Below are 14,305 nucleotides of genomic sequence, written 5' to 3' on the forward strand. Positions count from 1 at the left end.
CAATATGCTAGACTGAGACTCCTCCCTCTAGATGTAATGATTTAGCTCGAAAATGGTAATGAATGCACTTAACTTTGTTTTTCGAAATCATGGATGAAGAACCTCCCGAACTGCTTGTAACTAATTTTGAGACATTACCCAATGAAAATGATCCGTTTGGACGGTTTAGCAGTGATGACAAAACAGAAGACAAAGCCCCGATTGTGACAACCTTGCATAGAAGGCCAGCAGTGAGAAAAAAGGTTTCTACTGAAACTTACGGGGAACCTAGATTTATGGATGAGCAACCCGAGGTAGGTTTGATGTAGATCTAGACAATTACTTATGTTTTTTATTGCAGCATTTAGATCTGTCACAATCTATGAAGGAACTCAAGCTACATTATCCAGAAAATTCAGAAGTGAGTGTAGTTAAGGTGTAGATAGATCACAGATAATAGATTCTAGATATTTATGGTTAGATCTACTCTGCTAGTTCTACTGTTTATGCTATGACCTTAGTGTTCTAGCTGGTTGTTTAATGTTTTTTTATTATAGAAGTTGCTGAAGTATATTAAAGGAAGGAACTTTGATTTGGTGCAACGTGATCACAATGGATACACACCTCTTCATGCAATTGTCAGCAGTAGTCGTTGTGACAGAATTGAATGCTTGTTAATTTTAATGGTCCATAGTGAATATGGCACTGTCTTGATTGATATGCTTGGAGGAAAGAATAATCAGACAGCATTGCACATTGCAGTGCAGGTATTTTACCATTGCTAATTTTATTCTTTTGCTGATTTATGTTTCTTCTTGCTTTTAGCTTAGAAACATAGAGATAGTGAAAATCTTGCTGGCTTTTGGTGCTGACATCAATGCATTTGATGGTTTAAATCGAACACCATTAGATACTATTAGTACAAAAGAAACAGAACTTTCTCATGAAGCCATTTTATCTCTTTTGAAGTCATTGGATGCAAAATCCTATCAGAGCATTAAGAAAAGTGTTCAGTTGGGGCAAAGATCAAGGTTATGGTCAATTTCGTCTCATTCATCCTTAAATAAGGAGGACAAGTGTAAGAAAACAGGACAAGCTTTGGGTGGAAGGCATTTTGTAAGGATTTTCATCATTCCTTTGACCAATTTTTGTTATAACATTTTTTCAGGCTTTGGAAGAGTATATGTCTGACCTTGAGATTTCACAGAAACTAGAGAAGTATCTCTCAGCTCAGTTTGCCACTTATAGTGACATATGGGACCATCACTTTCAATTTGCACTTGGATTACAACAGTTTGAATTGCAAGGATGGAAAACAACTTGCAATCCAGCAATTCGATTTCAGGTACATTTATTATTGTATTTACTACGTGCAACCTATTGGTAACATCAAAGGTTCAAGGAGGCAGCCGTATACTATTTCTTGATGGGGGTGGTATGCGTGGTCTTATACAAATTGAAATACTGGCTATGCTAGAGAAATGTACTGGCAGGCAAACTATTGATTTATTTGATTGGATTATTGGAACAAGCACTGGTGGTATTGTTGCATTGGGATTAGTTTATGGTAATTACATTATGTTAATAATTGTTGCATAGATTTTTTTCAATAAAGGTAAGAAGACTTTGGCAGAGCTTCGACAAGTATACTTTAAACTAAAAGAAGACATTTTTTCTAAGACTGGATTTGGAATTGGGTATAACACTGAAGCTTTGGAATTAATTTTGAAAGAAAATTTTGACTCTAACATCAGAATGTCAGACATCAAGGAACCTAAGTAATAAATATTAGCGGCTAGTTTGTCATTTCACTATCTTTTTAGGGTATTGATATCTGCAGTTATGAAGAAAACAACTAACCTTAACCTGACTTTTTTCAATAATTGTTTCAATGATGAATTTTCAAATGGTGAGTTTATCATACTCTGGGTTTCCCACAAAGTATGCTAAGTGAGCTGAAAAGCAATACATGGCTTTGGAGGAAACTCTTAAAAATCATTAAAAAAATCAATTTTGATCGGAATTATGCAGCTTAGAATTTCTAAGCAACATAAGTACATGTATAATTATGTATCAGAAACAATTTATTCTCTCTTAGCCATTTTTGAGCTGCAACTTTAAAAATTCATAAAAAATCTAAACTTGATCAGCATCAGCTCAAAATTTCTATACAATATAAGAATGTGTATGTGTATAAAAAATTATTAAAATGGAGAATTCTCTTGTTAATGTGATTTTTGTCAAAATACCCTGTACTGTTGTACAGGCTATTTCATTCAATTGAAACAACTTGACAATCCAAGCTACATGAATACTATGCTAATATCTTGTGGGAACCCTGTTTATAATATTAATTTAAAAACATCACAATAGAACTAGTATGGAAAGTTGCAAGATATACCAGTGCTGCTCCAATGAATTTTTCTGAATGTGATGGATATGTTGATGGTGGTGTATTAGCAAACAATCCCAGTGAATATGGCTTAACTGCTATTCAAAATTATCACAGATCAGAAGGCATCAAATTAAACTTATGCTGTGTTGTTTCTATTGGTACTGGGAAGTTTCCTGCTGCAATATTAGGGAGTACTGATGCACATGAAGGTATATTTCACTTATTGTCTTTAAAAAAGAAAGCGTCAAATTTAATGACATTGATTACAAAAGCTGTGAGTGTAATGTGAATTTCAAAAATAGTGATAATATTTTGTTTGTTACAAAAGCTGGTTGAATCTGAAGATGTAGCTGATAACAGTAGGAGCCGCTGTAAAGAGCAGCAAATACCATTCTATCGATTTAGTCCAAGACTTGATGTGGAAGTTCAGTCTGGTGAAACTAATGTTGATGTTCTTTTAGAAATGCTTATGAAGACCAAATTTCAAGTCAGTGTAATATTAATTGATATTAGTATGTAACATGATATTAATGGCCATAGATAGCAGATGAATGGAGGAATGAGATAAAAGATCTGACCCTCTTATTTTCAAGAATGGAGACCTATGATGAGCAAAAAAGACAACAAAGACTAAAAGATAGAAGGCAAAGACATGCATTTCGATTTAAAGAAAATGATGAAAATGAACTATTTGACTGACGTATTTAACAATTTTGATTTTCATGTCCATAGTAATTATTTTTAGATACTTATTGTTTGCTATCGTGCCATTTTGTGCCACAGATGTAGAGCAAAAATGAAATTATCATTCTTGATTCTTTTAATCTTGAATGCCACACCCAAACCCAGTAAATTAATTTAATAATTTTACTGTCATTGTACTGCCTATGGTGAAACTGTGATTGATTCTATGGTAAATCATGGCAAAGAAAATGAAGAATTCTGATCAGAGAGGAAGGTTTGAGTACTTACAGGCTCTTGTTAATGAATTTCAGACGACCAAAGCGAAAGGTATTAAAATCAAGAATACCATCGTGTAACTAGGTGTAATCTCGATTATTATCTAAGTCTGTGCAGCTTAATGCTTTTCAGTTGCATATGTGGTCGAGTATGGTCCTTAAATTTATAGCCTAACATCGTTTTTGTGACAAAATTTGGTTGCTTTTGTGCTGTGAAAAACTGAAAATGTTATGGGATAGGCTATTAAAATTAATTATTGTCTATCTGTTCTTTAATTTGATTTATAGTCTTTACTATTATGGATGGGGGCTGGTGTGAGCTGTTAGTTTCTTAATATTATTTTGATTAGTGTGATGAATGATCAAAATTAACTGCTGATGTGCATACAAAATTTTCTGAATTAGTGGAGATTTTAGCTATGCATAAAATTTAATTGTGATATTTAATTGTGACTTTGAGAGATCTTGTAAAATTTAGTAATGACTGATATAATTATCTGAATATACATGTAACCTGTTTGTTGTTAGTGCTTTTTGATTAAGCGTTCAAATTAATGCATGTAATTTTAGCATCCAGGAAATACAACTCACAAAAATCTATTACTCACCAACCTTTTAATTTTTCAATTTTTAGTTGTGATTTTTTATAGACTATAAGCTACAAGTTTTGGCTAATCTTGCCAATTTTGCATATGATCCAGTGAACTATGATTATTTCAGAGAACTTAACATATTAGACCTATTTCTTGGTAAGATGTATAAAAATTATTTATAGTGTTACCGCCTTACAAGTTACAATGTATATTAGATGTTGTTGCTGAAAGTACAGATGAAAAGATGATTGAATTTGCAATGGGTGGAATATGCAACTGTTGCTTAGGTATGTATGTATTGATGCTTTTAAAACTATTGACATGCTTATAAAGGAATAAAAATTCATGTACAGTAGCTATGAGTAAAATAGTTTTTGTGACCATTGTACACTATAAATACCGTATAGTGGGTAATTTTGGAGGGGATTAAATTTGGGAAATTTGGCTTTTTGATAGCCATTCGCCAAAATAAAAATATGCCATTTTGAGCTATGATACGCATGCTGCTCAATGGCAAGTGGCCACAAATTTGCCAAATTAAAAATCTGCCAATCACCAAAATTTAGCCCCTCCAAATTCACCCACTATAGACCCCCTAGGCGCTAAGATTATTTTCAATGAAGATGATTACAATAATGATATTCATTCATAATAAATAAAATTTTCCTATACGGTATCCACCAACGATGTAAATTACTGATGGCAAGAAGGCATCAAGATCAAAAGAAAATCAAAGGCGGTGACACCGCCTGGCCATTTTTGTGAGCGCTACAAGGTACTACAGGCTTACAAGCAGCATTCATGGAAAGTATGGAGGTCAAACTACATCATATAGACCAGGTAACCCTTGCTGCAGCATAGTTTTCTTGCTATGCTTCATTTCGGCACCTTGGGCTTTGATCTGCCTTTGATCTGCCTTTGATGTGGAGAGCTTCTTGCAGTTAGTAATTTTATTCATGGGTGGCTGCCGTAAATAATTCATTCAAAACAGTCTTAGTGCCTAGGGGGTCTATACGGTATTATTTGTTATTATTACAAACATTGTAGTATCTCATGCAAGGCTAATGTGTTATTTCCATCCCTTGATTTACATTTTTATAGTGCAATGTTGTGTAAATTAATGTACATAGGTGATTAAATTTATGTATTACAATTAGATGAAACAAATCAAAACTTCTTCCTTGAAAGTGATTGCTTGGACATAGCAATAAAATGCTTAAAGTGGTCAGTCAACTTAAGAAAATTCAAATACACATAAAGTAATTATTATACTTTTGTTAGTACTAATGAAGAGACAGTTTTATCTGCTATAACAACACTGCTTTATCTCATTACTCCAGTCTCAAGAAAAGGTATTTAATTGCATTGTATAGCATCATAGTTCCATAGTATTATAATGAACATAAATTATTGTAATATAACGGTAATAATAATAATTATTAGTGTTAGTAGAAATTGAAAAATATATTCTGTTGTGCATTTTTGTAGCCACATAAATATACCCTTTTTAGTAAGGTGTTACATCAATTGTTTTATCATTGTTCTTATCTAGTTATTGTGAATCGTCAAGTATGTGACCTAATGAAACAATTTCAGAAATCATCAAACAAGAGACTAAGCAATTTAGCAACTATATTTTTACAGGTTTGTAATCGTATTATGAATTATAATGTATTCTTTGTCTTAGGATTATGCTTACATGCCATAATGTACACTAGCATTATATATTATAAGTTTTCTATTTTTTACTTCAAATTTATTAAGTTAAAATTTACATTTGACAGCACTCCATCTAGTTAATCGTACCATACCCTTTTCCATAGAGGTGCCTCCTCCACAGCAAGACCACAAACCTGCATAAACTCCTGCTGCTACTAAGTGTTTTGTTATTACAACATTTAGTGTGTCAACTTGTAAGCCTTAGTTGTTTGCTAAAATCCTTAAGAATTTGTGAAGTGTAACATGTTAAAATGGTTGAATATCAATAAAATATATATAGGTTAATTCGTTAATGTAATAATGTATAGTGTTGGTAAAAGTAGGATTGCATTCAGGTTATCACAATTGTGACAATACATTTTGAAGCCATAATGCCCTTGTCATCTGTCATCTTGTTTATCATCACTAGAATCTGGAAACGAAACCAATAACTCCCAAATATCAGTAGTAGATAAATACCTATAGAATCACCAGGAATGTTAGTTTCAGAGAATGAACCGTCATCACTATCCAAATGTAACTGGCTTTTTTCATTAATTACTTCAATCCATCTATAAAATAAAAAAATAATCTTCATTATCACAGATTGGCAACTTGCATAATGGAACGAAAATATGTATACATGCAGTAAATAAATTTAGTGCAAACCTTGTCATTTGATCTACCGTATCTGTGAAGAAGTAATATGACCTAGCAGCATATTTCATTGCTGTGAATGCACTAAAAAGACAAAATTCAAAATCAAAAAAAAGAGAAACAAACTTTTTCTTCTTTATTTCACTTGTAATTTCAGCTTTGTATCCATGAACATCAATTATTCCTAACGCTTGAATATCCTATCAATAAAATTAAACATGAAAATTTTGAGCCAGTAACAATCAACCAGTAAAAGGATGTACACTACACTGTTATATCAAAGACAAAGTTTACAGTATAATTACATGTATATTAAAAGGGTCTTACATAGGGAGTCTTATAGTAGTATATCCTGCTATTTTTTAGCACAAACCATCTTCTCCTCCAGTTTTTGGGAGTAAGACCAGTGCCTCCTAAATGTATATAAAGAAATTATGTAGATAATGTACATTTCTAAAGTCTCAAAACAATATGAATTGAGGTACACATAGCAGTCACACCAATTACAGACTTTTAAATGTAAATCTTTGTAATACTACTTGTTGTCAAAAATTCTCTGGTGACTGTTTCAAAATTTCTTACTCTTTGCACTTTCTATTCAGAGTTATGAAACTATTATTGTCACTAGTCTCTACACCGAAAGATATAATTATTATGCTGCTTGCCCTTTCAGCACTACATTTACTTTCAAATAAAAAGCTATCTTGTGCTACATGTACTTTACATTAATATGTAATATTGTACCTAGTTTATGAACCCAGCCTTGAAAATCTGGATCTTTCAATTGGAAACATGGTATCAGTAATGCAGGATTAGTTTTTTTCTTTAATCCTTTATCCCCTTGAAAGAAAACCTTAGAAGAGAATATAGTGATACATAAAATTCCATTAAAATAACTCACTGATTGACTTTCAATTGTCATAGCTAAAGGGAAGTAAAGGAAACAGTGATTTAAATTTTACACAGTAATTATATTACAATTTACATGTACATGTATATGCTACAGTTACTTATAAATTGTGGCTAGACATGTGACTAGTGTGTGAAGTTGTCCTTAGACAAACAATTGTAAGGTTACTAAGACTCGTTTTAAGCTTATTCCAATATACCAAATAAATACACAGCTGATAATACATGTATCTATTATGCCACACTACATAAATGTAGTGCATGCCCCTAATTAATTATAGATAATAATAAACTCACAGCTTTCTTGGTTTGATATGCCTTCCACTTCTTCATCTGAGCTAAATTCTATGACAGGTCAATACAGTTAAAAAGTTACGTTACAATAGTAGTACTTGAAGTAGGTACAGCATGGGGTTCTTTTACTGGAGACGAAAGCTGCTTTGCATTTCCTGAAGTACTGCGGACTTTTGTGTTTGATTTCGGCTACAATTAAAAAAGAATCATTATTTATTGGACATTTGGATGCTTTTCATGAAAGGACAAATAAAGTACATGCACACTGTACATTATACATGCAGATGAAGTAAGGACCATGTACATGTGTAGGTAGACAATTAACATGCCTCACTTTTGAAAATGAGGTGGAAATATTATACAGGTAAACTTTGGAAGCCACCAATTTAGGGTTGCACTGATAGGCCAAAACATTTATTGTTCTATTTTTACTTGACAATGCAATGAAGTAAATCTTTTTTGAATACATCAGTAATTTGCATGGTGGCAAATGTTCCATTTCCTACTGCATGTATAGATGCAGACTCCATAATATGCAAGACAGACAATACTTAAGTGTCAGGGTGTCATACAGAGCGGTGAGAAAGGGGGGAAATCCCCCATACTCTAAGTTTCCCATTCCTAAAATAGTCTGAGTAACTTTAATAAATGGGTTCACACTTGCTACATTTGTACATTTCACTGTTACTCATTCATGAGTATAATAGTTTACGCCTCCACAGGCAAAACTGACTTTTGGTTAATTAGTGCAATATGGAAAATGAAATCGCCAAAAATATGCGATGTTACTGTTAATTTTTGTTGTGTCCCCCCCCCCCTACAAAACAATCCTGTATGAATCCCTGAGCGTATTCTACTTGTAATAAATTTCATGTTGCAGTTAGTCAATCGTACTTTCAGCACATGTACATGTAGCTTAATTTTTCTCCACTCTGTACTGGCTTTCAGTAACAACAAAATTTTAGGAATGGATTATGACATACATGTATGTATCAGATTTGACTGTAGTGTTGACATTGTGTAATGTACTAACCTGTATTGCAATTTTATGAACAACACCACCAATTACTTTAGTTTCATATGCAACTCTACAAAAGATACATAAAATAATTGCTTGGTGCTTGAATGAAAGAAAAATGTTTTATCGTATTTGGTGAAGCAAAAAATATACATTTTCAATTTATAAGATAAAAAATTGAGAAATTGAATGTTCAACATTTATCATTCATCAGTAGTGATCAATGTCCAGTAGAAATTCAAAAAACTTACAATTAGTACATGCACATGCAAGTGTACATTATTTTTGAACACTAAAATGACAAAAATTGAACAGAAAACACATGCATAAATGATGAAAACACACAGAAACTTACGCTGGTTCATTACCAGTACTATTAGTACTGTCATCAGCTTGTGACACATATGCTTTGCTATCAGCTACATGTACATGTAGAAAAATTTAAAAATGCTATACATAATACAACTCACATTTCCTTCCATCAGTTTCATCCTTAAAACTTTGGAAACCTTTTATAGCAAAAGTAAAGTACATGTCAAAATTTTAGACAATTACTTTCTGATGTGTGAACTCTTTCCAGTGAATGACGACTGTTACCAGAAGCATCAGCAGATTGTCTTCTACTTGTTTGACTTGATATTTTAGTGTCACTGACTCTTAGTAATAGAGACACTTCACTGCCACTTGCTTTTAATGACTTAACTACATTCTTCACTTCCCAACTAACCTATAAAACATATCAAAGTTAAACTTATTGCACATACATGTACATGTACATGTATGTTGTATTAAAATAAAACATACATATAATAGCCTATTAAACATATAAATTCTAACCACATTCTGATCATTGATTTGTATAAGTTCCACTCCTTCATACATCTTCCCGGATCTTGCAGCAGGACTCTAAATACATAAATAAAGGTACTGTACTAAAACAGTTTTTATCTTATGAGTCAGTAAAATGTTGATTACTGGCCAAATGAGATATACATGATTGTTAATTAGTGTACATCTATGATGTACAAGTATTTAAGAATGAATAAAACACAAACTAACATCATCTTCAATATGACTGACAACTAGAGCCCCTCGTCTACTTCTTTGAATACTAAACCCCTAAATGGAAGAAAAACATATTTAAACTAGACAGAGCCTCATAGTCACAGTTAAGCTTGCAGCTTCTTATCATTTTTGTTCATCATGTCATGTACAAATGTACTGTGTGAATGTGATTATTAATATTTTTGAAGGGATGGGGCTATGTCCCTAACTTGTGAGTGAGAGAATGCTTTCTTGTGTGAAAGAATCAAGAGTTTTTCCATAAGACAAACAGCTGCAATTTCTTTAGCATAGCTAACTAAGTATTTCTTAGATATGGCATTTAAAGGTCCCAACTCACTGATGTTGCCTATGCCCTCCAGTGGACCTGCCAAGCTCCAGCACCTTTCTGGTCATGGGTGACAAATACATGTAAGTGGCAACTAAGAGGCAGCTCTAGTCACCCTTAATCATGCTACGGCAGTCACTTGGCCTGGCTGTCCTTTTTTACAAAGCAATGTGAAGTACTTTAAGAAGCTTCAACACAAGGCTCATCTCAAACAAGACCCTTCACCCAAATGACTGTACATGGGGAAATGGTTTCGCTGGCAAGACTACATGTAGGTCTATGAAGTGGGAGTTGTAAAATTACTACTTTAATCCATCTACACTACATAAGGTGTCAAAATTAACATCAGATTAATGATCAAAACCTACAATTGCAACTTACCAAACCTTTAGACAAATGAGGTATTAAAGTCACTGATGATAAAGAAACTGAGTCTGGTTTAGTAAATTGCTCAGGTGTCATTAAGTCATTAGTGAGTTGCAGTATTTGTGAACACTATAAAATATAATTTTTAATACAAGCAGATAAAATATTCTCATACAACAATAATACCAAACTAAGTACATGCGCATGTACTACACATTTGAATATTAAAGTTAAACTTATGCAGCTGATCCATTTAAACAACAGGCACTCATGCAATAAAATAAGATTTAGTACAGATAATGCAGTACTTCTATACAAATTATTCCTTAATAAATTTCGATACAATACTAAGCAGGTAAACACAAAGCAACACATTTGCATACCATATACATGCACATGTACATGTAGCAGGGAAAATTGGTTGGCAAATCCATGACAAAATTGCTAAAATAAACCTGCCATTCTGAGAATGCTCAATGACGTGTGGTTGCAAAATTGCCAATATCAAAACTGCCATTACATTATAGTAAAAGAATTGCCAATATCAAGCATTGTCAAACAGTGACGCTATACAATATAAAGAATAGAGTACAAAGTGTATTTTATAATCTCTAATTGAGATGGGCAAAAGAAAATATACAAGTACTGTACACATAGAGCACTCAGAAAGGGCTAAACAATAAAAAATCAAACAACAGATTAATAATTAAAGAGCATGATGTACATGTACATGTGTATATACAGTATACAATGCATGTTACACTAGACATCAAGAAATTAATGACGACTAACAAAACAATAACTGCAACTTACAACATTGGAAACTTCATTAAAATCTGTATCATCACAATCCTATATGTAGGACAGAGACAATAAGTAGAGACTGATAAACAAACGTAAATGTACACGCACACTACAACTAACAAGAATTGTCAAGAAAATTTAAACTTATTATGAAAACAAACAAAGTAAAACATGTCATGATGCTCCTTTGCATTCAGCTGAGCCCAGGAAGTGATTACACAGACCTTACCCAATAATTAAATATTCACAACTGCATGTTGTAAGGTATTCTTTCTGACTGGGTTGTATAATATACAATAAGCTTAAAGCTAAAAGACACAGATACTCCTCAAAGTACCACAACAGAAGTAAGGAATGGATCAGTATATGCTATAACTGCAGTTACTGTTTCTGGCTTCTAAGAACACGTAACCTTAAGATCCTTTGTTGTTGTCTTGGTTGTCTATCTATTGCTGCTTTTGTAGCTATTAATGATCATCCTGATAAGCTAACAACCCTTACAAGTGTCTTCAAGGAATGGGTTTTAATGGTTTATGCTCTAAAATTGTTCTATCTCGCTATGCTGATTAGGGTCCATTTATTACTCATTAAGCTTCCAATTACAATCAAGAATTAATGGAGGAGCAAAACTGTTTTTGTGGGTCAGCATTGAACTACAAAATTAAAAGATGTGGCACTAAATTTGGAATTTCCCCAAAAAAATATTTCGCGAAAAATTAATTTTTATCAATCCACAAAATTTTAGCTCTGCAAAATTAAATTAAAATTAAGGCTGAGTGATACTTCTGTTGAAAGAGATAAAAAGGTGATTACACTCCAGGTCCAGGAAGCCTTGACTCATTAAGCTAATGTGGGGCTAAATCAAAAAAGTAGTATGGAATTACTTTAAGCCTTAGCTATAGACCACCCTAGGCGTGAATTGGAAAAGTTATGAATTTCATTAATTTTATATATGGTATATGCCCACACATCATAATTGGCTGCCATTTTGGTTGGCAAGTTTATTATGGAAGTCAATGGAGGCACGAAGAAAATGCCTCACTTACCTGCTGTAGCTCTATTAATAGGTAAAAAGCACTTATTATAAGAAAGAACAGCTGCCTCTAAGCTTCTCCTGTCAAGGAATTGGTCAAATTTGCTCCAGAATTCTTAATACAGGTTTGTTTTTATGTCGGTCTGTTTGTTCTCCATTGAAAGTTGCCAACCAAAATGGCGGCCGGAATTAATTTCATCCTAAACCATGCCTTACAACCGTAAAAATTTCTAATAATCTTCCTATGCATTCAATTCTCGCCTAGGGTGGTTTATAGTACATTACAATTTTGAGAGAGTGATTTTGTATTACTGGAAAAAAGCAAACACCTGAAGCTCATGCTAGGTATTAATTACTGACCACATCCAACAGGTCTTACCAGCTGTTACAGAGAATCAAGGACAGAAAATTTGCTTTCAGCATTATAAATGCATCTGCATGTACAGTACATTATTGATAATAATTAATAATTATTATCAATTTTTCATTATGTCATAATTCAAAAAATATATTTTGAATGAGGATGTGCCATACTGAAAGAAATTGAATGCTACATGTACATTACTTCATGTTAGATACATGAAGCTCTGAGAACTGGAGAATAAGTTATCAAATGATGATTGAAAAAGTGACTGCTATGTGATGAGACTCAGACCCTAGTGAAGGAAAGAGGGACTGTATACATGTAAGCAACAGCTTTATTGTGAATGACATTATTGGACGAATTGAAAAAGTGCAGAAAGTTTGTTGTTGAAGTGACATTGAACAAGAAGAAAGGATCCAAAGAAAGAGTTTGGAAAGCAAGAGTTGTGACATCTGAAAAAAAGGCCCAATATGCCTCCCACAAAAATAAGTAAAAAAAGTACAGTATCAAGAAGACATAAAACTTGTCAAGACAAACAGGTAAAATATGAAGGAAGAGAAAGATCAAAAGAAGAATGAGTACAGTGAAAAGTGACAAAAACATTTACATGTACCTGCATGTACATGACAAAAACAAAAGTACACAGCTTATTTAAAAATGGGATTAATTACATAAAATATATTGTAAAGAGAACTATCTTACAAAATAAATGCAGAGTACAGATATTGCACCGAGCTGAATTATTACAATTCTTACCAGGACTCTTGCAAGGTTCATGCAGCAACTCAATAACTGTAAACGAAAGTCTTCATAGCATTCTATCAGTTTTGTAGGAAATCTATAAAATTTAGGTAGAATTAATTCAAAAAATGCAGTTAATAAGAGTGAAATATGACATACATGTATCACCCTTAATTCATTTACCAGCACGGTGGCACTTCTGAAGTCTTTTGCAATTTTTACACATGCATAAAAAATAACACATACAGGAAGGCAGCTAAAGAATGGTAATGTACACTGTACATGTAATTGTCACAAAAATAAAAATTTAAAAATTATCGTTGCGTAGCTACATGTATATGCATAAACTATCCCACAGGAACCACACTATTTTGACAATCAGTGGTAAAAAAAAATTTGTAGAGACAGTTTCCAACAAAAGTTGTACAAGGAACTTTTAACTGTTCCAGTTCAAGTAGCATGTTAATAAAATAATAACATAAGGCTGATGTGGGGTCATATACAGGAACCCATGCATATAAAATAAAATAAATACAAGTAAAAAGATTAACCTGTCTAGCCAGCCAATCAAAAATTTTGCTGCCTCCACTACCGTAACTCCAGCTTCAATACAATACAAAAGGCTATCATCACCCTAAGAAAAAAGCAATGCATTAAATGTGACCCTATACTGTACATGTACTTTACAAAGAACATATTGTACACACATACAGCATTAAAGGGTAACTGCAATGTATTTTTAGGTATTTATTTTATGGTCTTAATATGATTGCCTGACCATAATGAAACACAGACAGACAAACCGAGTACCTAGTCCTCGCCTACGCAAAGCTGGGCGAGGCCAATAATGATGTGTTCCAACTCCTATTGTCTAAAAAAATTTATTCACTAAGATATGAGCCTTCAAATATGCTCATTTTGCTTGCTTCAATGTTACTTCCTGTCGGTGGGTGTGGCTAAACGTGACGTCATAAGAGGCATAGATGCAGATAAATCCATTGCTGTACAGGGAGAAATAATGCTTTATTCTCATGCCCAGTAATGTAATAGCACTAATTTAAAGATTGGGATCCTTAGCTTTCATTATTCCAAGCATGAAACTGCA

The 14,305-nt window shown here is 33.0% G+C and overlaps 3 protein-coding genes across 6 annotated transcripts in view; 2 read left to right on the forward strand and 1 right to left on the reverse strand.

Annotated features, from left to right (window-relative positions):
* Positions 1 to 62: 62 nt before the first annotated feature.
* Positions 63 to 3,165, forward strand: LOC105312890 (85/88 kDa calcium-independent phospholipase A2-like). Of its 2 annotated transcripts, none has more exons than XM_011405882.2 (11): positions 63 to 293; positions 341 to 400; positions 537 to 746; positions 805 to 1,095; positions 1,148 to 1,324; positions 1,375 to 1,546; positions 1,595 to 1,757; positions 1,803 to 1,888; positions 2,353 to 2,648; positions 2,703 to 2,861; positions 2,915 to 3,165. In XM_011405882.2, exons 1-11 carry the CDS (start codon positions 63 to 65, stop codon positions 3,071 to 3,073), a joined length of 2,004 nt encoding a protein of 667 aa, XP_011404184.2. In that variant the 3' UTR covers positions 3,074 to 3,165. The 2 variants fall into 2 exon arrangements, with proteins under 2 accessions (XP_011404184.2, XP_019852623.1); XM_019997064.1 differs by having other exon boundaries at positions 540 to 746.
* A 47-nt stretch (positions 3,166 to 3,212) lies between these two features.
* LOC105312891 (armadillo repeat-containing protein 7-like) lies at positions 3,213 to 5,897 on the forward strand. Of its 3 annotated transcripts, none has more exons than XM_019997066.1 (7): positions 3,213 to 3,385; positions 3,984 to 4,082; positions 4,142 to 4,213; positions 5,084 to 5,150; positions 5,208 to 5,278; positions 5,479 to 5,570; positions 5,750 to 5,897. In XM_019997066.1, exons 1-7 carry the CDS (start codon positions 3,295 to 3,297, stop codon positions 5,885 to 5,887), a joined length of 630 nt encoding a protein of 209 aa, XP_019852625.1. In that variant the 5' UTR covers positions 3,213 to 3,294; the 3' UTR covers positions 5,888 to 5,897. The 3 variants fall into 3 exon arrangements, with proteins under 3 accessions (XP_019852625.1, XP_019852626.1, XP_019852627.1); XM_019997067.1 differs by lacking the exon at positions 5,750 to 5,897 and adding an exon at positions 5,614 to 5,717; XM_019997068.1 differs by having other exon boundaries at positions 3,319 to 3,385; positions 3,968 to 4,082.
* The window catches only part of LOC100631572 (connector enhancer of kinase suppressor of ras 2-like), an 11,794-nt gene continuing 3,341 nt past the window's right edge, over positions 5,853 to 14,305 (reverse strand). Inside the window, exons 5-23 of the mRNA XM_011405885.2 lie at positions 13,752 to 13,834; positions 13,216 to 13,297; positions 11,072 to 11,110; positions 10,274 to 10,387; positions 9,562 to 9,621; positions 9,340 to 9,408; positions 9,058 to 9,229; positions 8,973 to 9,011; positions 8,858 to 8,921; positions 8,518 to 8,572; positions 7,583 to 7,673; positions 7,488 to 7,535; positions 7,183 to 7,205; positions 7,026 to 7,134; positions 6,609 to 6,694; positions 6,408 to 6,481; positions 6,294 to 6,365; positions 6,105 to 6,196; positions 5,853 to 6,057 (exon numbers count right to left, since the gene is read on the reverse strand). Coding sequence (XP_011404187.1) covers positions 6,026 to 6,057; positions 6,105 to 6,196; positions 6,294 to 6,365; positions 6,408 to 6,481; positions 6,609 to 6,694; positions 7,026 to 7,134; positions 7,183 to 7,205; positions 7,488 to 7,535; positions 7,583 to 7,673; positions 8,518 to 8,572; positions 8,858 to 8,921; positions 8,973 to 9,011; positions 9,058 to 9,229; positions 9,340 to 9,408; positions 9,562 to 9,621; positions 10,274 to 10,387; positions 11,072 to 11,110; positions 13,216 to 13,297; positions 13,752 to 13,834 — 1,404 coding nt within the window. The 3' untranslated portion in view covers positions 5,853 to 6,025. The remainder of the gene's footprint in view (positions 6,058 to 6,104; positions 6,197 to 6,293; positions 6,366 to 6,407; positions 6,482 to 6,608; positions 6,695 to 7,025; positions 7,135 to 7,182; positions 7,206 to 7,487; positions 7,536 to 7,582; positions 7,674 to 8,517; positions 8,573 to 8,857; positions 8,922 to 8,972; positions 9,012 to 9,057; positions 9,230 to 9,339; positions 9,409 to 9,561; positions 9,622 to 10,273; positions 10,388 to 11,071; positions 11,111 to 13,215; positions 13,298 to 13,751; positions 13,835 to 14,305) is intronic.

Source organism: Amphimedon queenslandica, unplaced genomic scaffold (genome assembly GCF_000090795.2).
Source record: "Amphimedon queenslandica unplaced genomic scaffold, v1.1 AMPQUscaffold_13386, whole genome shotgun sequence".
NCBI lineage: Eukaryota > Metazoa > Porifera > Demospongiae > Haplosclerida > Niphatidae > Amphimedon > Amphimedon queenslandica.

Bases quoted from the DNA above. Each gene is read 5' to 3' on its own strand.
- LOC105312890 (XM_011405882.2), top strand. From the start codon at position 63: ATGCACTTAACTTTGTTTTTCGAAATCATGGATGAAGAACCTCCCGAA. The intron at 747-804 runs GTATTTTACCAT...TCTTGCTTTTAG, and splicing joins CATTGCACATTGCAGTGCAG to CTTAGAAACATAGAGATAGT. The intron at 2,649-2,702 runs GTGAGTGTAATG...TTGTTACAAAAG, and splicing joins TGACATTGATTACAAAAGCT to CTGGTTGAATCTGAAGATGT.
- LOC105312891 (XM_019997066.1), top strand. From the start codon at position 3,295: ATGGCAAAGAAAATGAAGAATTCTGATCAGAGAGGAAGGTTTGAGTAC. The intron at 4,083-4,141 runs GTAAGATGTATA...AATGTATATTAG, and splicing joins CATATTAGACCTATTTCTTG to ATGTTGTTGCTGAAAGTACA. The intron at 5,279-5,478 runs GTATTTAATTGC...GTTCTTATCTAG, and splicing joins TACTCCAGTCTCAAGAAAAG to TTATTGTGAATCGTCAAGTA.